At 40.4% G+C, this 24,175-nt stretch overlaps 1 protein-coding gene across 3 annotated transcripts in view; it reads right to left on the bottom strand.

The window, feature by feature from the left end:
- The window catches only part of HSDL2 (hydroxysteroid dehydrogenase like 2), a 79,942-nt gene extending 56,074 nt beyond the window's left edge, over positions 1-23,868 (bottom strand). For 2 of the 3 annotated variants that reach the window (XM_007534755.3, XM_060199964.1), the window contains exons 1-3: positions 23,664-23,821; positions 5,058-5,221; positions 2,512-2,610 (exon numbers count right to left, since the gene is read on the bottom strand). In XM_007534755.3, the coding sequence (XP_007534817.1) occupies positions 2,512-2,610; positions 5,058-5,221; positions 23,664-23,680 (280 nt within the window). In that variant the 5' untranslated portion in view covers positions 23,681-23,821. Of the gene's footprint in view, positions 1-2,511; positions 2,611-5,057; positions 5,222-23,663 lie in introns of all 3 variants that reach the window. The other variant, XM_060199965.1, reaches the window with a different exon arrangement.
- Between the last annotated feature and the right edge of the window lie 307 nt (positions 23,869-24,175).

Raw genomic sequence — 24,175 nt, 5'->3', positions numbered from 1 at the left:
TCTCAGGTTGCCAGTCAGGTAAAGCCCAATTGGTAAAGCCCAACTGATACTAACCAGTCACTTTTACAAGCAGGTAGAGAAAAAAGGCTCCATATGAATGTGGCTTCCTCTCCGTTCCACATTTCTAACCTTAACAATAAGAAAATCTTAAGTTTGAATTTGCTTATCTCTTTTCACATGGGCATTCACACTACTCTGGGAAAGGTTCTTAGCAAATACAAGATTTTAGGTCTAAAGAAGCTCCACTTGAGCCAAAGCTCTGTCAGCCCACTATAACACAGTGTTCTTGCACTTAGGGTTATTAGCAAAAGTCATAAATTGATAGATTAGCTGGGAAATACAGATGAATGGCATATGGGGAACTGTTTGAATAGATGTATATTATTATCAAGGTCCTAAATCTATACTATAGAGCAGATTATATTAATAAATTTTTTTTAACAAATTAAAAGCATTAAAGGTAGGGACTGGGCCAGCTGGTGTCACACCTGGTTAAGTGCACACATTACAGTGTGCAAGGACCCAGGTTCAAGCCCCTGGTCCCCATTTGCAGGGGGAAAAATTCATGAGTGGTGGAGCAGAGCTGCAGGTGTCTCTCTATCTCTCTCCCTCTCTCCCTGTTCTCTCTCAATTTCTATTTGTCTTTATCCAATAATAAATAAAAATATAAAAAAGAATAAAAAAAAAAAAGGTAGGGGCTTCCCCACTCTCTAAGGGAAGCTGGGTCATCCTACCCTGCCACTTGAGGAAGACTGGTTCTGAAATGAGTACAGCCTAGAATGTTCCCACCTGTGGCCAATAACTGCAAGCTCCAACAAACAGGAACTCAGAAGTTACACAGGCTCCTGTGCTAAATATAAATATATATGGCCCCTGAGTCAGGTGGATGGGGTAAACAGTTAATAGTATACATAGATTTTCTTCAAGATTGGGAGCTACTTTCTGCCCTAGTCCAACTTTCTACCCCCATTCTCAAATCTGACACCATCTTCTCAGACAATATTTTTGTCCAACTCCATGTTAGCTATCAAACTCAAGTAAAAACTACGAAAGTCATAGGCCCCAAGGAACATACCTAAAATAGACTTTCACACTTCTTTCCACCCTAAAATCCCTATTCTGACTTTTTAGTTCCTGTTGATTAATCATATTATTGTTTTATATCTTCCCTTTTTTTGCCTCCAGGATTATTGCTGGGACTCGGTGCCTGCACTAAAAATGAATCCACTACTCCTGGTGACCATTTTTCCCATTTTGTTGCCCTTGTTGTTACCCTTGTTGTTGCTACTGTTGCCATTGCTGCTGCTGTTTTTGTATAGGACAGAGAGAAATGGAGAGAGGAGGGGAAGACAGAGAGGGAAAGAGAAAGCAACTCCCCTGCAGGTGGGGAGCCAGGGGCTCCAACCCAGATCCTTACTCCGGTCCTTAAGCTTTGCGCCACATGCGTTTAGCCCACTGCCTGGCCCCCTATCTTACCTCCTTTCAACTACCAAGTTGTAGATGCAACTATGACTCCATCCTGATTTCCCTGAGCAGACAACTTTACCAGTATATCTTAGAACCTCACCTCTCCAGAGCCCTACCCCACTAGGGAAAGATAGAAACAGGATGGGGGTATGGATTGACCTGCCAATGTCCATATCCAGTGGAGAAGCAATTATAGAAACCAGAACTCCCAGCTCCTGCACTCTGAAAAGAAATTTGGTCCATAGTCCCAGCAGAGGAGAAATGATAGGTAAAAGACGATCAGAGAGCTCTGAACTCCAATTCCATCTGAAGATGAGAAAAAGGAAAAGGGGAGGGGTATTCAGAACTAGTGATAGGTGTAGGTATGAGTTAGAAAGGAAGAGAAGGGGAGTCGGGCAGTAGTGCAGCAGGTTAAGCGCACGTGGTGCGAAACTCAAGGACCAGCGTAAGGATCCAGATTCGAGCCCCAGGCTCCCACCTGTAGGGGGGTCGATTCACAGGTGGTGAAGCAGGTCTGCAGGTGTCTATCTTTCTCTCCTCCTCTCTGTCTTCCCCTCCTCTCTCCATCATATCCAACAACGACGACATCAACTACAACAACAATAATAACTACAACAACAATAAAAAAGCAACAAGGGCAACAAAAGGGAAAAAAAATTTAAAAAAGAAAGAGAAGATGGGGCCATGGGAAAAAATGGGCAAATATACATAAATATAGACAGACTCTTGTAGAAATAATAGCCCATATCTGTGACCTTGGGAGAAATAACTTGAGTTTCCAATGAAGGGAATGGGGACACAGAACTCTGGTGACGAGAATGGTATGAAATTATACCCTTTATATTATAATTTTGTAAATCAATGTTGTCACTAATAAAATTGCAAAATAATTAAAGCATTACTTGATTTATAAACTATGTTCCTGTATTCCTGTAAAAGTAAACAGTCATCCCAGCTTATATTCCAGACACTTAGACAATATTTTTAAATATAGTTTCACCTACATTTTCATATTCAAGAATTATTTCAGAATTAAGACAGTACCTCCAAATTTCTCAACTGCTTTCTCCACAGCACTACTGATTTGTTGTTCATCTCTCACATCAACAACACATGGCAAGGCCTTTCCTCCAGCTGCTTCTACTACAAAAGATAAACAAAGAGCATTAAATCTTTCAGTTTGAGTCAAAAGGAAAGAGTATACTATTACCGGAAATCAATAGTAACAACTATGTCTTTTAAGTACTAGTAGCTCAACCCTTTAATGGTAAAGATTTGACTAATGCATATCTAGCTTCAGACTAGCTAGAACAACTGTATTGAAAAATTTAAAAAGGAATGTAATTAAAAAAAAAAATCATTTGTGGGGCCAGGTGGTGGCACACCTGGTTGAGCATACATAGTACGAAGCAGTGACCTGCACATGGATCTGGGTTTGAGACCCCAGCTCCCCATCTGCAGGGGAGATGCTTCACAAATGGTGAAGCAGGTCTGCAGATGTCTTTCTCTCTCCTACTCTATCTTCCCTACAGGTGAGGACTGGGTCCTTGAACACGGGTCCTTGCGCATTGTAATGTGTGTACTCAAGCAGGTGCACCACCACCCATCCCCTTATCTCCTCTCTCTATTTCTCCCTCTCCTCTTTTTTTTATTCCTCTCTAAATAAGCAGAACTTAAAAACTGGGGTAGGAAGACAAATCAGTACAATCAAGCAAGTGTGAGATCCTCGGTCCATTCCTTGGCATCACATTAAAGAAGAAGAAAAAAAAAGAAACAAAGTAAAATAAAAATAATTAATTAAAATAAACTTTAATTGGGAAGTAGAACAATGGATAAAATGTTTGACCCTCCATCACAAGGTTCTGAGTTTGAGCCCTGGCAATGCATATGCCAGAATGATGCTGTGGTTCTCACTCTCTCAGTAATGAATAAGTAATTCTTTAAGACAAGCAAATAGGGCAGGGGTAGATAGCATAATGGCTATGCAAACAGACTCTCATGCCTGAGGCTCCAAAGTCCCAGGTTCAATCCCCTGCACCAGTATAAGCCAGAGCTGAGCAGTGCTCTGGTAAATAAATAAATAAAAAAATAAACAAGCAAATAAAGCTTTTATTATTGAATATTTCAAATATATAGAGACCAATATTTTCTCCTATTTTCAACAACTGTTTTTGCTTTGTTTTGTTTTTGTCATGTTTTGCTAGTTGTTAGTCTTTATTTGTCTGCTCTGAGTACCACATTGTTTTTTTGCTAATGCATTTAAAACAAATCCCAAGAATTATTTCACTCATAGAATACTTCACATATACAGGCAGTGAAGCAGGTCTGCAGGTGTCTATCTTTCTCTCTCCCTCTCTCCATTTCTCTCTGTCCTATCCAACAATGACGACAACAATAATAACTACAACAATAAAAAGGGAATAAGTAAAAAATATTTTTTAAAAAGAATACTTCATATATATTCCCCTAACATAACCACAAATTTATTAACATAATAATACTAAGAAAATCAAATGAACCTGAAATTTTAAGCCCTCCCTCCTGGTTCTGTGCTTAACAATGTCATGTATAAGTAGTTGATAATTACGTGTGCACGAAAATTATTAAAATAATGACTTGTTATTTGTGCAGAGAAAAACAGCATGAAGAGCTTTTTCAAAGTGTTCACAGTATCTACCTCTCAAATTTCCTTCTCTCCACTCTGCTCCCCATTTTCTACTTCCATCCAGAGCCATTACCCTTCCCAAGATAGGATCTCTCAAAAGTGCTGGAATAGGAAAAGTAATTCTTGTTCTAAGGTGACAAAATAATTCTTTAAAGAGATACAACTATTCCTTTCTTTCTTTCTTTCTTTCTTTTTTTACCTCCAGGGTTATTGCTGAGGCTCAGTGCCTGTACCATGAATCCACTGCTCCTGGAGGCCATTTTTCCCCCTTTTGTTGCCCTTGTTGTTGTAGCCTTGTTGTGGCTATTATTGTTATTGTTGATGTCGTTCGTTGTTGGATAGGACAGAGAGAAATGGAGAGGGGAGGGGAAGACAGAGAAGGGGAGAGAAAGACAAACACCTGCAGACCTGCTTCACCACCTGTGAAGTGACTCCCCTGCAGGTGGGGAGCGGGGGCTCCAACCGGGATCCTTACCCCGGTATTTGCACTTTGCAACACGTGCGCTTAACCCGCTGCGCTACCGCCCAACCCCCTGAGATACAACTATTTATAAAGTGCTTTCAACTCTCAAGCAAATTTTCTTTTTTTCTTTGCCTCTGCACCAGCACTGCACATTCACCACTTCTGGCACCTTTTTTTTTTTTTTTTTTAATTCAATAGGACAGAGAGAAATTGTGAGTGGAGGATAGAGAGCAGAAGAGAAAGACAGACACCTGCAGACCTATTTCACCACTTGTGAAGCAACCCTACACCCACACACCTGCAGGTGGGGAGCCAGGGACTCAAACCAGGTTCCTTGCACGGATTTTTGAGCTTCATAGTATGTGCGCTTGCTTAACTACCCAACTCCTCAAGCAAACTTCTACATATTGAAACTCTGGTAAGAAAATTTCAAGAAAAAGCGTAACTATTACACTCACTCACTTTCTTCAGCAGCAGTATAGATTGTGCCTGGAAGTTTGGGGTGTGCCTGTGTAGTCTTTGCAGCAATGACAATATTTGCTCCATCCTTTGCTGCTTTCAATGCAATGGCTTTGCCAATGCCACGACTTGCACCAGTGATAAAAACTGTACATCCAGCTAGCCTCCTACAAAAGAGAAATGTGATCTTATAAGAAATGCCAATGTTTTCTTTACCTACCAGTTGTTTTTGTTTACTTTTGCCAGAACACAATTCTGGTTGATGGTGGTGTCAGGAATTGAACTTAAATCTTTGGAGCCCCAGGCATGAAAGTCTTTTGCAGATGAATGCAGGTGGATATAAAAGTACATTTTTCCCCACATGGTGAACCAGCTATCTTATTCTAAAAAGCCCCTTCAGCCTAGACCTCAAATAAATCCCTCTTGCCTTGTTACCGGTCATTCTCTATTAGGAACAACAAAACAGACCCCGCTGTGGGCCCCCCATAGGACCTAGCCCTCAACTTGGGTCAACAACAGTAGAGAATGTCCCATCCTCTGAAGGGAGGCTGGACAATTTGTTTGACTTTGTATGTTAACTCTCTTTTCAGCCACCAGGTTCCAGATGTTAGCATGATGCCGACCAGAGACTTCCCTGGACAGATGACCCCACCAATGTGTCTGGAGCTCCGCTTCTCCAGAGCCCCACACTACTAGGGAAAGAGAGAGGCAGGCTGGGAATATGGATTAACCTGTCAACACCCATGTTCAGCGGAGAAGCAATTACAGAAGCCAGACCTTCCACCTTTTACATCCCACAATGATCTAGGGTCCATACGCCCAGAGGGTTAAAGAATAGGAAAGCTATGAGGGGAGGGGATGGCATATGGAGATCTGGTGGTGGGAACTGTGTGGAGTTGTACCCCTTTTATCCTATGGTTTTGTCAGTGTTTCCTTTTTATAAAAAAAATAAAAATAAAAAATTTTTTAAAAGTTGACAATAAAGTTGAGAAAGAAAATAAATAAATAAATAAAATAAAAAGCCCCTTCAATGCCACCTTTCTCTTAGACTGTGTCTCTATAAATATATAGGTGTTTCCAAGGCTCTCTATTCTAGTTCATTATCACTTTCATTCCAGTTCTTACTAGTAATGACTTAGTAATACATTAAATATTTTCAAAGATTTCTGTACTTAACTTTGGTTAAGTTTCTGTACAGTAACTTTGGTTTCCATTTCTTCTTGTACTTCACATCTTTCATGAATCACACAATTTTATTTTACTTGCCTTTTTCTTTTTTTTAATTTTTTAAAATTTGTTATTGGATAGAAACAGAGAGAAATTGAGAGAAGGGGGAGACAGAGAGGAAGAGAAACAGAGAGATACCTGCAGACCTGCTTCACAGCCTGTGAAGCAACTCCCCTACAAGTGGGGAGCCAGGGGTTTGAACCAGGATCATAGCCGGTCCTTGCGCTTTGCACCACGTGAGCTTAATGCCCTGCGCTACCTCCTGACTCCCAGAATCACACATATTTTAATTATAAGAGTTTTATCAGTCTTAGCAACTGATAAGGTAAATATTTCCAATTTAATATTAAATTTAAATATTTCCAATTTAATAACGGATAAGGTAAATATTTCCTACTTTTTCTTTAAGAGTTTCCTGACTATGATCTGAGAAGGGATGCAGTGGATAAAAGCTTGACTTTTCTGGGGGCCGGTTGGTAGCGCAGCGGGTTAAGCGCACACACGGTGCAAAGCACAAGGACCAGCGTGAGGGATCCCCGCTCCCCACCTGCAGTGGGGGGGGGTCACTTCACAGGAGGTGAAGCAGGTCTGTAGGTGTCTTTCACTTCTCCTCCTCTCTCAATTTCTCTCTGTCTTATCCAGTAACAGCAATGGCAATAATAACAACAAGGGCAACAAAATGGGAAAAAATGGCCTCCAGTAGCAGTGGATTCATAGTGCAGGTACAGAAAGCCCCAGTGATAACCCTGGAGGGGAAAAAAAAGAAAAGAAAACCTTGGCTTTTCAAGTATGAGGCCTTGAGTGAAATTTCCAGCATCACATTTGACATGATGTCCCTCCACACCCTGATTTTTCTCTTTCCTCCTTTTTTTTTTTTTTTGCTTTCAAGCAATTGTATTTTATTAATCACAACTACACTATATCATACTTTTGAAATATATATAGTATGAATAGGTGTGTGACAGTAGTTATACAGTTACATATAGATATTATTTATAAACCATGTCCTGATTTCTATCATACTGCCTATCAGCCACCAAGTTGTAGATGCTATTAAGATTCCATCCTGACTTCCCCAGGGGAATGACCTCACCAATATGTCCTGGAACCTTACATCCTCAGAGCCCTATCCCACTAGGGAAAGACAAAAACAGGCTGGGGATATGGATCGACCTGCCAGTGTCCATGCTCAGCAGAGAAGCAATTACAAAAGCCAAATCTCAAGCCTTCTGTAAAGATCCATAAAGATCTTTGGTCCATATTTCCAGAGGGATAAAGAATAAGGAAACTTTCAGTAGAGGGGATGGAATATAGAACTCTGGTGGTGGGAATGGTATGGTATTGTACCCCTCTTATCCCACAATCTTGTTGATAATTATTAAATCATTAATAAATAATAATAATAATAATAAAATCAACTCTGTCTCTTCACAGCCACATCCTACAGACCAGAAACTACTGATTTAAGAGTTTGCTGATCCTGAGAAGAGAGTGGAATAAAGTGATGTCACCTTATAAAGGAATTTTCTTCCCTTCTACCTCCAAAATTCTTTGTGGGGAAGAATTGGGACATGGGCAAAATTCTATCACTTATCTTTATTCTGTTTTACCAGGGTTACAAGAAGAGAAGGGTATCAGCTATGAAATGGGTTTCCATTCTTTGTCTCTTGTGAATACTGCACCTATGAAAATAGGGGTGCATATGTCCCTTCTAATTGCTGTTTCAGTGTCCTTTGGATAAATCATTAAGAATGTACCCTAAGGTGACTACATTTTTATTTGTTTAAGAACTCTCCATAACAGAATTAGCAAGATTGAGAACGAATTCGAGATAACTGAAAAAGAAGTAAGAGATCTCAAAAAGAGATTAAAAGATACTGAAAACAACAACAGAGACATATGGGATGACTTCAAAAGAAATAATATATGCGTTATTGGCTTACCTGAGGAAGAAAGAGAGGGAGGGGAAGAAAAAATTCTTCAGGACATAATAGCTGAGAACTTCTCTAGTTTAGACAACATCAAAGACAAGCAACAGTTGAAAGAATCAACTATCACCAAGCCTGCCCTGAAAGAAGTTCTGAATGGTCTTTATAAACAGTCAGAACACCATAAATGTGCCATATATCAGAACACTCTAAAAATCTAAAATAATGGTGTTAAAATATCTTCAATCTATGGTATCAATAAATGTCAATGGCCTGAATTCACCTATTAAAAGGCAAAGAGTAGGAAGATGGATCAGAAAATACAACACAACAAGAAGCCCAGAGGGTCCCAAACAGAATTAACCCAGACTTGAAGACACCAAGACACATCATATTTAGAATGGAAAGGAATAAGGATAAAGAAAGGATCCTGAAGGCTGCAAGAGAAAAACAAAGAGTCACCTACAGAGGAAAACCCATAAGATTAGCAGCAGACTTCTCCACACAAATATTATTAGGAACTCTGCTGACACAAACATTACCATGTACAAGCACCCAAATTCAAGCCCCAGACCCCTTTTTCTGCACGGGGAAAGCTTCATGAGCAGTCAGGTAGTGCTGTAGGTGTTTCTCTTTCTATCCCTCCCTATCTCCCCTTTCCCTCTCTATTTTTCTGTCTTATCAAATAAAATTAAAAAAAAAAAAAAAAGAAAAACACACACCAAAAAATAGCTGCATGGAGTGCTGGATTTGTAGTGTAGGCACCAAGCAATAATCCTGGTGGCAATAAAAAATAATAATAAGTCCTCTCCTCTCCTCTCCCGAATCAACTAGGAATACCAAAGGAGACCACCTGAGACTGAAACAAGACAGGACTAGAATGACTACAGGAACCCACCAAATCACCAGTGAGTGCAAACACACAAGGCTGGTGACAGAGAGGATCCTAGGGAGAGACTAAGTGGCTGGTAACAGTTCGACAGTATATGAGTTGAGACACCACCTCCAGTCTGTTCCACCAACAAGGGGACAGCTGAAGGGAGGAGAGGACTCCCTGGAGACTCACCAAGTGCAACTCTGAGTCTCCATTGCTACTGCCCTCAAAATCTGGAGCAGCAGCAGGGGACAGAGATCTAACCAGGAAATTCAGAAGACCTATACCTCAGTGGCATAGCTATGGGGCTGTGAAAGTCTCTTTGCATAACCACTGGACTATCACTGCCACACCCTGCCTTATAGCTTGGTTAGGAGTCAGTGATTAAGCTAAGAAGCCTACTTATAGTTAGAAGCCCTCAGGCTCTCATAGCTTACAGAGAAGGAAAAAAAAAAAAAAAGAGGCTTTTAAATCAATGAGCTCCAACTCAGGGAGTAAAATACTATTGAAACAACAGTTAACTTCCACCACTGTGAGCCCTTTAATTAACTTACTTAGACACAAGTCAATCCAGGAAATAGTGATCAGTAATTTGAAAAGTACTAAGAGAGGGAACGAATAAATAATATATAAAATGGGTAAACCAACAAGAAGAAATATTGGAGAAACGAACCAGGACAACAGTCCAGCTAAAAGCCTCCCAAAGGGTGAAGCACAAAATAATGAGTTCAACGTCCAAACATTAGCTAAGGAAATAATAACAGGAGTGAGTAAAGAGTTTGAAAGAATTGTAATCAGAAATACAGGAACAAAAAATGAGACTATGGAAGAAAACACTAACTATCTCAAGGTTATTAGAGAGCTGAAAGCTGAAATAGCTGAGCTAAGAACACAACTAGCTGAACAAGCTAAAACAGTATCAGAACAGGGAAACAAAATAGATGAACTCCAGAAAACAGCAGAGGGCAGAGAGAATAGAATCAATGAGGCTAAAGACAGAATTAGCAAGATCAAGGATGAATTAGAGACAACTAAAAAAGAAGTAAGAGATCTCAAAAAGAGATTAAGAGATGCTGAAAACAACAACAGACCTATAGGATGACTTCAAAAGTAACAATCTACGCATTATTGGCTTACCAGAGGAAGAAAGAGAAGGAAAGGAAGAAAGTATTCTCAGGCCATAATAGCTGAAAACTTCTCTAGTCTAGACAATATCAAAGACATAAAGATTCAAGAAGCCCAGAGGGTCCCAAACAGAATTAACCCAGACCTAAAGACACCAAGACACATCATATTTAGAATGGAAAGGAATAAGGATAAAGAAAGGATCCTGAAGGCTGCAAGAGAAAAAACAAAGAGTCACCTACAGAGGAAAACCCATAAGATTAGCAGCAGACTTCTCCACACAAACACTACAGGCCAGAAGAGAATGGCAAGATATCTATCGAGTGCTCAATGAGAAAGGCTTTCAACCAAGAATACTATATCCTGTTAGACTGTCATTCAGACTAGATGGAGGCATCAAAAACTTCTCAGACAAGCAACAGTTGAAGGAATCAACTATCGTCAAGCCTGCCCTGAAAGAAGTTCTGAAAGGTCTTCTAAAAACCATCATAAATAGGACATATATCAGAACACTCTAAAACTCTACAAAAATGGCTTTAAAATATCTTCAGTCTTTGACATCAATAAATGTCAATGGCCTGAATTCACCTATTAAAAGACACAGAGTAGGAAGATGGATCAGAAAATACAACCCAACAATATGCTATCTATAGGAAACCCACCTAACTCAACAACGCAAACACAGTCTTAAAGTGAAAGGATGGAAAACTATCATACAAGCCAATGACCCACAAAAAAGGGCAGGAACAGCTATTCTCATATCTGACATGATAGACTTTAAAATAGATAAGATTACAAAAGATAGGAATGGACACTACTTAATGCTCAGAGGTTCAGTCAATCAAGAAGACAATTATTAACATCTATGCACTCAATCAGAAGCCATCTAAATACATCAAACTTCTACTGAAAGAGCTACAGCAATATATTAACAGCAACACAGTCATAGTAGGGGACTTCAACACCCCACTATCTCAACTTGACAGATCATCCAGGCAGAAAATCAATAAAGACATAAGGGAGCTAAATGAAGAGATAGATAAACTAGAACTCTTGGACATTTTCAGAGTCATTCATCCCAAGAAACTGGAATACACATTTACTCAAATTCACATGGGTCATTCTCAAGCATAGACCATATGTTAGGCCACAAAGACAGCATCAGCAAATTCAAGAGCATTGAAATCATCCCAAGCATCTTCTCAGACTATAGTACAATTAAACTAACACTTAACAATCAAGATTAACAAAAGATTAGTAATAGTCCCAAAATGTGGAAGCTCAACAGTACACTTCTTAACAACCTCTGGGTCAAAGAGGAAATCAAGGAAGAAATCAAAATGTTTTGAGACTTCAATGAAAATGAAGACACAAGCTATCAAAACATTTGGGACACAGCTAAGGCAGTATTAAGAGGGAAGTTTATAGCTATACAAGCACACATTAGGAAATAAGAAAAAGCACAAATAAACAGCCTGATTGCACATCTTAAAGACCTAGAAGAACAAAGGAACCCTAAACCAACCAGAAGGACAGAAATCACTAAAGTTAGGGCAGAAATAAATAACGTTGAGAATAAGAAAACCATACAAAAGATCAACAAAAGTAAATGTTGGTTCTTCGAAAGAGTAAACAAAATCGACAAACCTTGAGCCAGACTCACAAAACAAAAAAGGGAGAAGACCCAAATAAATCGGATAGTAAATGAAAGAGGAGATATCACAACAGAAACCACAGAAATTCAGCATATCACGCGAGGCTTCTATGAACAACTATATGCCACCAAGCTAGAGAACCTGGAAGAAATGGACAATTTCCTAGATACCTACCAACTTCCAAAACTAAGTAAAGAGGAAGTGGATAACATGAACAGGCCCATCACAGCTAATGAAATTAAAACAGTTATCAAAAATCTCCCCAAAAATAAAAGTCCTGGACCAGATGCTTTTACAAATGAATTCTACAAAACCTTCAAAGAAGAACTAATACCTCTACTTTTAAAAGTCTTCCAGAAGATTGAAGACACTGGAATATTCCCTGCCAGCTTCTATGAAGCTAACATCACTCTGATACCAAAAGCAGACAGGGACACAACCATAAAAGAAAACTACAGACCAATATCTCTGATGAACATAGATGCTAAAATACTGAACAAAATTCTAGCCAACCGGATACAGCAGTATATTAAAAAGATTGTTCATCATGACCAAGTGTGGTTTATCCCAGGGATGCAAGGTTGGTTTAATACATGTAAATCAATCAATGTGATCCACCACACCAACAAAAGCAAGACCAAAAACCACATGGTCATATCAATAGATGCAGAGAAAGCCTTTGACAAAACACAACATCCCTTTATGATCAAAACACTACAAAAAATGGGAATAGATGGAAAATTCCGGAAGATAGTGGAGTCTATACATAGCAAACCTATAGCCAACATCATACTCAATGGTGAAAAACTGGAAGCATTTCCACTCAGATCAGGTACTAGACAGGGCTGCCCACTATCACCATTACCATTCAACACAGTGTTGGAAGTTCTTGACATAGCAATCAGGCAGGACCAAGGAATTAAAAGGATACAGACTGGAAGAGAAGAAGTCAAACTCTCCCTATTTGCAGATGACATGATAAAAATGACATAAAGATGATATAAAAGATGACATAGAAAAACCTAAAGATTCCAGCAAGAAGCTTTTGGAAATCATCAGGCAATACAGTAAGGTGTCAGGCTACAAAATTAATATTCAAAACTCAGTGGCATTCCTCTATGCAAACACTAAGTTAGAAGAAATTGAAATTCACAAATCAATTCCCTTAAGTATAGTAACAAAAAAAAATAAAATATCTAAGAGTAAACCTAACCAAAGAAGTGAAAGACTTGTATAATGAAAATTATGAGTCACTACTCAAGGAAATTGAAAAAGACACAAAGAAGAGGAAAGATATTCCATGTTCATGGGTTGGAAGAATTAACATTATTAAAATGAATATACTACCCAGAGCCATATACAAATTTAATGCTATCCCCATGAAGATCCCTAGCACATTTTTTAGGAGAATAGAACAAATGCTACAAATGTTTATCTGGAACCAGAAAAGACCTAGAATTGCCAAACCGATCTTGAGAAGAAAGAACAGGACTGGAGGCATCACACTCCCAGATCTCAAACTGTATTATAGGGCCGTTGTCATCAAAACTGCTTGGTACTGGAACATGAATAGACACACTGACCAGTGGAATAGAATTGAGAGCCCAGAAGTGAGCCCCCACACCTACGGACATCTAATCTTTGACAAAGAGGCTCAGACTATTACATGGGGAAAGCAGAGTCTCTTCAACAAATGGTGTTGGAGAAAATGGGTTGAAACATGCAGAAGAATTAAACTGAATCACTGTATTTCACCAAATACAAAAGTAAATTCCAAGTGGATCTAGGACTTGGATGTTAGACCAGAAATTTATCAGATACTTAGAGGAAAATATTGGCATAACTCTTTTCCACATAAATTTTAAAGACATCTTCAATGAAACGAATCCAATTACAAAGAAGACTAAGGCAAGTATAAATCTATGGGACTACATCAAATTAAAAAGTTTCTGCATAGCAAAAGAAACTACTACCCAAACCAAGAGACCCCTCACAGAATGGGAGAAGATCTTTACATGCCAAACATCAGACGAGAGTTTAATAACCAACATATATAAAGAGCTTGCCAAACTCAACAACAAGACAAAAATAACCCCATCCAAAAATGGGGAGAGGACATGGATAGAATATTCACCACAGAAGAGATCCAAAAGGCCGAGAAACACATGAAAAAATGCTCCAAGTCTCTGATTGTCAGAGAAATGCAAATAAAGAAAACAACGAGATACCACTTCACTCCTGTGAGAATGTCATACATCAGAAAAGGTAACAGCAGCAAATGCTGGAGAGGATGTGGGGTCAAAGGAACCCTCCTACACTGCTGGTGGGAATGTCAATTGGTCCAACCTCTGTGGAGAACAGTCTCAGAAGGCTAGAAATGGACCTACCCTATGATCCTGCAATTCCTCTCCTGGGGATATATCCTAAGGAACCCAACATATCCATCCAAAAAGATCTGTGTACACATATGTTCTTGGCAGCACAATTTGTAATAGCCAAAACCTGGAAGCAACCCAGGTGTCCAACAACAGATGAGTGGCTGAGAAAGTTGTGGTATATATACACAATGGAATACTACTCAGCTGTAAAAAATGGTGACTTCACCGTTTTCAGCCGATCTTGGATGGACCTTGAAAAAATCATGTTGAGTGAAATAAGTCAGAAACAGAAGGATGAATATGGGATGATCTCACTCTCAGGCAGAAGTTGAAAAACAAGATCAGAAAAGAAAACACCAGTAGAACCTGAAATGGAATTGGTGTATGCCACCAAAGTAAAAGACGCTGGGGTGGGTGGGTGTGGAGAATACAGGTCCAAGAAGGATTCAGAGGACCTAGTGGGGGTTGTATAGTTATATGGGAACCTGGGGAATGTTATGCATGTACAAACTATTGTATTTACTGTTGAATGTAAAACATTAATTCCCCAATTAAAAAAAAAAAAGAAATAAAACTATTATAAATAAACTTTTTTATAAAAAACTATTTTAAATAAACTTTTGGAAAAAAGAGTAAGGGCCCTTGGAGTCAGATTAGGAGATAAAAAAAGTCTCGGGTGTCCGGTGGTGGCAGTGGATTAAGCGCACGTGGTGCAAAGTGCAAGGAGCTGCATAAAGATCCCAGTTTGAGCCCTCAGCTCCCCACCTGCAGGGGAGTCGCTTCTCAAGCGGTGAAGTCTGCAGGTGTCTGTCTTTCTTTCCCCCTCTCTGTCTTCCCCTCCTCTCTCCATTTCTTTCTGTTCTATCCAACAACATCAGTAACAACAGCCATAATAACCACAACAATGTTAAACAAGGGCAACAAAAGGAAAAATGAATAAATAAATATATTTTTTAAAAGTCTCCTCTAATATGGTCTTGGCCATGGCAATGCAGAGATAAGGATCCTCATCTACTGCTAAATATGACAGTAAGTTACTTAACAAAAGTTATATTTAATATCGTAAGACACTAATATTAGAAGTATTACACTGGGGCCAGATGGTGGTGCTCCCAGTTAAGCTAAATATTACCATGTGCAAGGGGTTGGGTTCTAGCCTCCACTCCCTACCTGCAGAGGGGAAGCTTCATAAGCAGTGAAGCAGGTCTGCTAGAGGTGTCTATCTTTATTACTATCTCCCCCCTTCTCCCAATTTCTCTCTGTCCTATCCAATAAAATAGAAAGAAAAACAAATAGGAAAATGGCTGCTGGAAACAGTGGATTCATAGTGCTGGCACTGAATCCCAGCAATAACCCTGATGGGGGGAAAAAGTATTACACTGGAGCTAGACAGTGGTGCACATGTTACCATGCACAAGGACCTAAATTCAACCTCCTAGTCCCCATTTACACTGGGAAGCTTCACAAGCAGTGAAGCAGTACTGCAGGTCTCTCTCTTTTTAGCTATCTCCTATTACATCTCAGTTTCTCTGTGTTTCTATGCAATAAATGAATAATAATAGTAATAAAGCACATTTAGAAGTATTACACCAATACCAATAATAGTAATATACCAAGATAGCCTGGATGGTAGTACAGTGGTAGAACACAAAACTTGGAGGCATTAGATCCTGAGTTTGATCCTTGATTTACTAGAGTGATGCTCTGATTCTCTCTCTTTAATAAATAAACCTCTTAAAAATATGAATAATATGACCAGTGGATAAGGCATAGAACTCAAAAACACAAGGTCCCAACTTTGTTGCTCTGCCATCTCTTCCTCTGTCACTCTCTTAAAGTTAAAGTCAATAAAAAACATGAATAAGTTTACTTAAACTCAAGCTTTATATTTCTTTTTGTTTGAAATAAATCCCTTTAAAAGTATACAGTAAAATTACTATGTTATTTTTATTTGAATTACTTTTCTATATTTATTAGCTAATATTTACATACAGCTGGGTTCCTTTTAGATGGCATTCCAAATTAGTTTATCTCTTTTGTACCTTTAGTGAGGAATGTTGTAAAACATACAGTTTAAAAGTCACAACTTTGGGTTGGAGGGACAGCATAATGGTTCTCAAAAGGAGCCAACATAATCATTCTGCAAAAGGCTTTCATACCTGTGATTCTGAAGTCTCAGTTCAATTCCCAGCACCACTAGAAGCCAGAGCTGAGCAGTGCTCTCATAAATAATAATGATGATAATAATAATAATAAATATAAGTCACACACCAAAAAAAAATTACCTAATCTGTAAGCAATCAGCTCCATTAGTTTCTGGCTTGTCCTTCTTATATTTATTTTTGCAAAAAAAAAATATATATGTAAACACTTATGTATAACGTATCTTATGTGTTTATAATTTTCCCTTCTTTTTAAAACAAAAAGTGGTATGTACAGATTATTAAAATGACTTTAACATAAATATTTAGATGTAAATATCTCAACTACTGCTTTAAAGTTGTATCCCTCTGCATTCAGTATAGTTTTGGATTGATTCCCAGTAGGACAAAAGGCATTTTAAAGGACTCCTCGCTGAAGAGTCTAAAAGGCACTGGCAGAAAGTAAGGTATATTGTTTCTCCCATTCTCATGTAACTTGACTCTATACTGCTAAGGAATTCCTCTAGCTTTAAAGCATTAGAACTAAAGTATAGGAGAAAGAGAGAGGAAGGAGATAGAGAAGGAAAAAGAGAAAGAGAAAGAGAAAGATGCACCAATATGCTTTGTACCATTGATAGATGGTTGAAACTTGCCAATGTAGAGTTAATCTAAATCACAATTTACCAATATTCTATTACTCTTCAAAATTCTGACAAAGGCAGCAAAAATTTCAACTATTTTTAAAAAGAAAAAAATCACTTAAAAAAGCTATACAAGCTATTTTAAAATTCATTTGAATTTTAAAAATTCAAAAATAAACAAGAAAAGTTATGGGGGGGGGGCAGGTACTCCACAAAGATAGGAACTGGTCTTTTCTATATTTTGAAAATGTATAAAACTAGAACAAATTGGGGGTCGGGCGGTGGCGCAGTGGGTTAAGCGCACGTGGCGCAAAGCGCAGGGACCAGCGTAAGGATCCCGGTTCAAGCCCCCGGCTCCCCACCTGCAGTGGAGTCGCTTCACAGGCGGTGAAGCAGGTATGCAGGTGTCTAACTTTCTCTCCCCCTCTCTCTGTCTTCCCCTCCTCTCTCCATTTCTCTCTGTCCTATCCAACAACAAAGCAACGTCAACAATAGCAATAATAACCGCAACGAGGCTGCAACAACTAGGGCAACAAAAAGGGGGAAAAATGGCCTCCAGGAGCGGTGGATTCATGGTGCAGGCACCGAGCCCAGCAATAACCCTGGAGGGGAAAAAAAAAAAAAAAAAAAAACTAGAACAAATTAAATGTATAAAACTAGAACAAATTAAAACAAGTTTAGTAATTGTACATGACTAGAGAGACCAGAGTAACAGACCCAGAAACAGACTCCCATACATAGAAGAATTCAGTGAATGACTGAGGTGGTATTTCTAGTAGAAAATGGTGCTAGACCAACTGTAAATCCAGCCATCTGAACCAAAATGAAATGGACTATTTTTTTCCTCCAGGGTTATCGCTGGGGCTCAGTGCCTGCACTATGAATCCACTGCTCCTGGAGGCCATTTTTTTTCCATTTTTGTTGCCCTTGTTCTTGCCATTGTTGTTGTTGGACAGGACAGAGAGAAACCAAGAGAGGAGGGGAAGACAGAGAGGGAGAAAGACACCTGCAGACCTGCTTCACCTCCTGTGAAGCTACCACCCTGCAGGTGGGGAGCCAGGGGTTGGAACTGAGATCCTTTTACTGGTCCTTGCACTTTACACCACTTGCACTTAACCCTTTGCACTACCGCCTGGCCCCCGAAATGGACTTTCTAACAACTTTTCTATATCTAAATAGAATGGAAAACAGTATTTCCTCACATGTGATTGAAAAATCTGCGACAACAAAACTCAAAACATAAAATGTAAGACTACCCCTTTAACAACAACAACAAATCCTTGCTTAAAATGCTCTTATGGATTTATCACAAAAACTAAAAAAAAAAATTGGGTTGGGCATTGGTGCACCAGGTAGAGAGCACAGGTTAGCATGATCAAGGACCTAGCTTCAAACTCTCTGCCCCCACCTGCATGAGGGAAGCTTCAGGAGCTGTGAAGCAGTGTTTCAGGTGACTCCCCCAACCTATTTCTCTCTGTTTCTATAATAAAAATAAAGGGAAAAAAGCTTTAAAAGATGGATAACTTTACTCAATAACATAATTAAGATGTAGAATAAAATGTTTAATAGAGCTCACAGGGACCAGTAAAATACATAGTTATGAAAATCAGGCAAAGAAGATAAACAAATGGCTTCAAACCAAGTTTGCTCAATCTGGACTACCTGACCTTTTGTTGTAGAGGGCTATCCTGTGTATTGCAGGCTGTTTACCAGCACCTGTGGACTCTACCTCTTAGATCCCAGTAATATTGGCCCCTCCAAATTGGGACAATCAAAAATATTGCCAAATATTTCCAGATACCTCATGTAGGTGTCCAAGATGCTCCTTGAAGAGCATCTTCAAGATGAATGGCTAAGAAAGCTGTGGTATATATACTCAAGGGAATACTACTCAGCTATTAAGAATAATGAACCCACCTTCTCTGACCATCTTGGATGGAGCTAGAAGGAATCTTGTTAAGTGAGGTAAATCAGAAAGGGAAAGATGAGTCTGGGATGATCCCACTCATAAACAGAAATTGAGACAGAAGGACAGACAGGGAAAAACAAAGTAGAATTTGACTGAGTTTGGAGTATTTGCACCAAAGTAAAAAACTCTGGGTGGTGGGGAGAAGGTAGACTTTTAGCTTCACTGTAGGGGTGTGGGGTGGGGACACAGACCTTTGGTGGTGGGAACAGTGTTAATATACACTCTTATTAACTTATAATCTTATAAATCACTATTTAACCAATATGTGAGGGGAAAAATAGATTGAAACTCAGACGTTTTTAGGTACAGACCCCAGTTCTGAGTATATATTCCTTCCGCCTGAGCGCCTACAATTTCAAATCAGTAACCTGATTGAATTTTAACAGTGGGATCAAATTTTTAATACATTTCTAATAATGACTGTTGAACTGAAATATTAAATCACCTATAGTTTTAGATCAGGGAGACCAGAAGCAACTGCTTGTGCCACTATATAAGATACAGCTATACGTAAATAGCATCAATGACATAAATCATGGCAAGGTCTTGTATGAAAGAGCAAACCCTAACCATGAGATTTTTAAAGTAAACCAAATTCCCTAGTAACTTGGTTACAATAAAAACTATCTATTGCCTTCTTAACCGCTAAGACAGCAGGAACCCTCCCCTTTCTCTATAAAACCCATATTTCTTTCTTTTCTTTTTTTTTATAAAACCCATATTTCTCCCAGTCCTGGAAACTCCGGGGCACAGCTTGTCTTTCTGCATGCTTCACTCGATCCATACCATTTGATACTGCATCTGCTGATCAGCTCAACCAAATCAATGCAACCAGTACCACCTCAACACATCTCACTTCAGATTGTGTCCAGAGACACCAGGTGTGGAATGTCAACCCTTCAGCTCCAGCACTCTGAGGAAACCTTTCCTAGCTCACAGGACTCCTCAATTCCATATTGGGTGGTGCACCACCTAACAAAGCCACAGAACCTAGATATAGATCAGGGCCCATGAGACAGAACACATGTGCACTTGTGTTGTTAAAATTCGGAGGCTCTAGCTGGCCGGGCTTGCTTCACAGGCGGGTAACAGAGACGACCAGAGACATACGGCTGGGCAGGGAAGCTGTATTTCTTTATTCAGGAACAACGATTTATAAACTAAGACAAACTAATCACCAAACAGAACTCTGCTGCCTCTTTCCCCCACGATGGCGCCAAGCACTCTCTAACTCTTCAACTCTGGAACTCTGGAACCCTCTCCGGGTTCCTTGGGCGGGGCCAAGCAGCCGCGAAATTAGCAGGACTGATCCAAATTTTCTTGGCAGGGGGAGAGCTAGAACAACCCAATGTAAAGAATACAACACACTTGTGTCCATAAGTTAGAGGAAAATATACACTTTAAAGCAAAAGTGCACAATAGTTTGCAGTGACCCAAAACAGCAAGTAGAAAAACCTTAAGAAAAAAAAAAAAGACACCATAAAATGACACTTATATACCCTTCCCATATTTAGGAGCTACTCTCTGCCCTGATCCAGCTTTCTAGTCTTATTTCCGGCTCTGACACCATCTCCCTAGGTGGACCTTGGGTCCACCTGCATGTTAGCTGTAGTGCTCAGGTAAAAACTAGTAAAGTCATGGCCCCCTTGGAATATACATAAAATAGACCTTCTAGCCTCTTCCAAAATGGAGACCCCAAGTCTCACCTGCTATATTCTTGCCTTTAGGTTCCTGACTATTAAACAATTTGTTCTGCTCTATATCTTAATGCTTTTTCAGACACCAAGTTGCAGATGCTACCATGATGCCAACATGACTTCCCCGGACTGAGAACCTCACCAATGTATCCTGGAACCCCACCACTACAGAGCCCTGCCCTACTAGGGAAAGACAAGGACAGGCCTGCCAACATCCATGTTCAGAGGCCAGTCTATCTTGACGTTACTCTCGATCGTACTCTGTCATTTCACAAACATCTCATAAAAACTGCAGCAAAGGTGAGCGCGAGGAATAACATCATTGCAAGACTGGCCAGCTCCTCATGGGGCGCGAGCGCTTCCACACTACGATCATCATCTCTGGCGTTATGCTATTCCACTGCAGAATACTGTGCCCCAGTATGGTTCCGTAGCCCCCATGTCCACTTGGTCGATTCCAAATTATATTCCTCCATGAGGATAATTTCTGGAACCATCCGTTCCACCCCGGTTCCATGGCTGCCAGTTCTTAGCAACATCGCCCCGCCAGATATTCGTCGGGATGCGGCATCATCTAAGTTCATTTCCCACATCTACGCTCGACCGGACCTGCCAATATACGCGGATATCTTTGCCCACCCTGCCCAACGCTTGACGTCTCGTCACCCAATCTGGTCCCCTACGCCTACACTGAACTTCTCTGTTCCAGTCTCTTGGAAACAGAGTTGGCAGTCAGCTGAGGTAAAGAACAAACACCTCATCACAGACCCCTGCAAGCGTCAACCCGGCTTTGACCTAGCACGTTATGATTGGGCCCTCCTCAATCGCTATCGAACAGGCTATGGCCGGTGCGCCGCTATGTTCCACCGCTGGGGAGCCAGAGACGACCTGAACTGCCCCTGCGGCTACAGACAGACTATGACCCACATAGTCAACGACTGCCACCTCTCCAGATTCAAAGGAGGTCTCGAAACTTTACATCAGGCTCAACCTGATGCTGTTGACTGGCTACGGAAGAAGGGCAAACGCTAGAAGAAGAAAAGAGGTGAAGTAATTGCAGAAGCCAGACCTTCCACCTTCTGCACCCCGTAATGATCCTGGGTCCATGCTCCCAGAGGGATAAAAACTAGGAAAGCTTTCAAGGGAGGGGATAGGATACGGAGCTCTAGTGGTGGAAATTGTATGGAATTGTACCCCTCATCCTATGGTCTTGTCGTGATTTTTTATTTTATAAATCAATAACAATAAAATTATTAAAAACTATTTTATTTTATTTTATTTTATTTTTTACCAGAACACTATTCAGTTCTGGCTTATGGTGGTGCGGGGAATTGAGCCTGGGATGTTAAGAGTTTCAGGCACGAGAGTCTGTTTGCATAACCATTATGCTATCTACCTTCTGCTTAAAAAACTATTTTAAGAAATAGCAAAGTTGGGGCTGGGAAGATAGCAAAAAGCCTTTCATCCCTAAGGTACAAAAGGTCCTAGGTTCAATCCCCAGCACTACCATAAACCAGCGCTGAGCAGTGTTCTGGTAAAAATAAATAAATAAATAAATAAATAAATAAATAGGAAAGCTAAAAATAGCAAAGCCTGTAAGGAAGTGTGCAACTGGTTTTAAAGTGGTGTGTGACAGAGACAAAGACAGAGATTGTGTGCACGAGTTTAGGTATACAAAATATGTTTTTAAATGCATAGACTATCTTCGGAATCATATTCAGAGGGTAGCAAACTTCAAGTTGGGAATGAAGAAAGTTTGCCCAAACCTTTTGAACCATTTAAGTTTTTAGGTTATGTGCCCATAGGTTTCACGCAAATTACAAAATGGATATGTCACTTTCTCTAAGGACACTCAAAAGTTAAGAAAAGAGAAAACAGAAAAGAATGATGGTTGCTTGGAGCTAGGGAAAGAGGAAGGGGGAATTTTTTTAAAAAATTATTTTTATTTACTGATTAGATAGAGACAGTCATAAATCGAGAGGGAAGGGAGTGAGAGAGAAAGAGAGATACACCTGCAGTCTTGCTTCACCACTTGCAAAGCTTTCCACCTGGAGGTGGGTACTGGGGGCTCGAACCTGAGTCCTTTGTGCACTGTAACATGCTCGCCACCACCCGACCCCAAGGGGGAATTGTTTAATGGATATAGAAACTAAAATTCCAAGTTGAAAGGTTCTGGAGATTGGTTGCAATAGTGTGAATATACTTAAAACCACAGATTTTTAAATGAATAAGAAGGCAAATTCGGGCGGGGGTAGATAGCATAATGTTTATACAAAGAGACTCTCATGCCTGAGGCTACAAAGTCCCAGGTTCAATCCCCGCCCCACCATAAGCTAGAGCTGAGCATTGCTCTGGTAAAACTAATTAAAAAAAAAAAAAAGATAAAAAAAAGGCAAATTCTATGTACATATAACAATTGAAAATTGTTTGAAAGTAAAAATAAAATCCCCCCAAAATATCCATCCGTATTTAATAATTTTTCACTAATTTTAAATAGCTCTTTAAACACCACATTATTTTATTATTCTAGAACGAGCTTTAGGAACTAGCGAGACTGTAGCCTGGGAAGTAGTGCTCTGGAGAGGGTGTTGGACTCTGAAGCATGAGTAACTAGCGAGACTCACTCGGTGCAGTGTCACCATGACCTTTCCCCTAGAACTTTCATGCACTCAAACAAGACCAATGCTAATCACCAGGTGGGGCCAAGTACTAGGGAGACGGGGTAATCCATTTTGGATTTGTCTGTTTGTTTTAAACCTTTGGAAGAGGTTTTTACACAGCTGCCTTGCTGAAACACACAACTCTGGGTTACTTTTTTGGCCTGTTGTAGCAGATTTTAGAACCCAGCGCGCAGCGCGGAGCAATCTCTCAGAGAGCAGTCTATAACTTCATTAACCCTCCCACCACCGCGGCAGGGTCTTCAGGACCATTCTCTCAACCAGACCAGACCTCCCAACCGGCCCCGGCCCCTTACCCTGTGTTGGGTAACATGATTTCCGAAGATCTGAGTCAGTGGCAAAACACCGCAAAAGAGGACAGGGAACTGCAGACCTTCCCTCTGCATTTAGCCCCGCCCCAGACCACGCCCCCTGGGGCCCTGCCCCCGAGGCTTGCTGAGGATTCAGAGAACCGAGAGAGTGCTGGGTGCGCCTGCGCACGCGGTGTGCCTTGCCTGCGCTAGTTGCCGCCCCCCACCCCGGTAGCCAGATCCATAGAGGTCCGGTCTCTGCGCAGGCGCTGTGAGGGACAACCCCGCCACACCCGTCTCGCAGGGCTATACGGTGACAATCGGTCTCCTGCCAGCGCCAGACTTCACTCCGCGCATCAGCAACTACGTGCCACTTGCCCAAGCCGGTGAAGGATTCGTGGTGGCAGTGCTGTGTTCGCCTGCCATCAGGGTGGCCGCTGAGTCGTGTTGTTAAAGCCTCGAGGGCTAGGCTGCGGCTGCAGAAGGACGCTGCCTGACCTAGGGGCACTTGGGCTCTC

Source organism: Erinaceus europaeus, chromosome 10 (genome assembly GCF_950295315.1).
Source record: "Erinaceus europaeus chromosome 10, mEriEur2.1, whole genome shotgun sequence".
NCBI classification, from domain to species: Eukaryota; Metazoa; Chordata; class Mammalia; order Eulipotyphla; family Erinaceidae; genus Erinaceus; species Erinaceus europaeus.
This window is presented reverse-complemented; position numbering and strand designations above follow the sequence as displayed.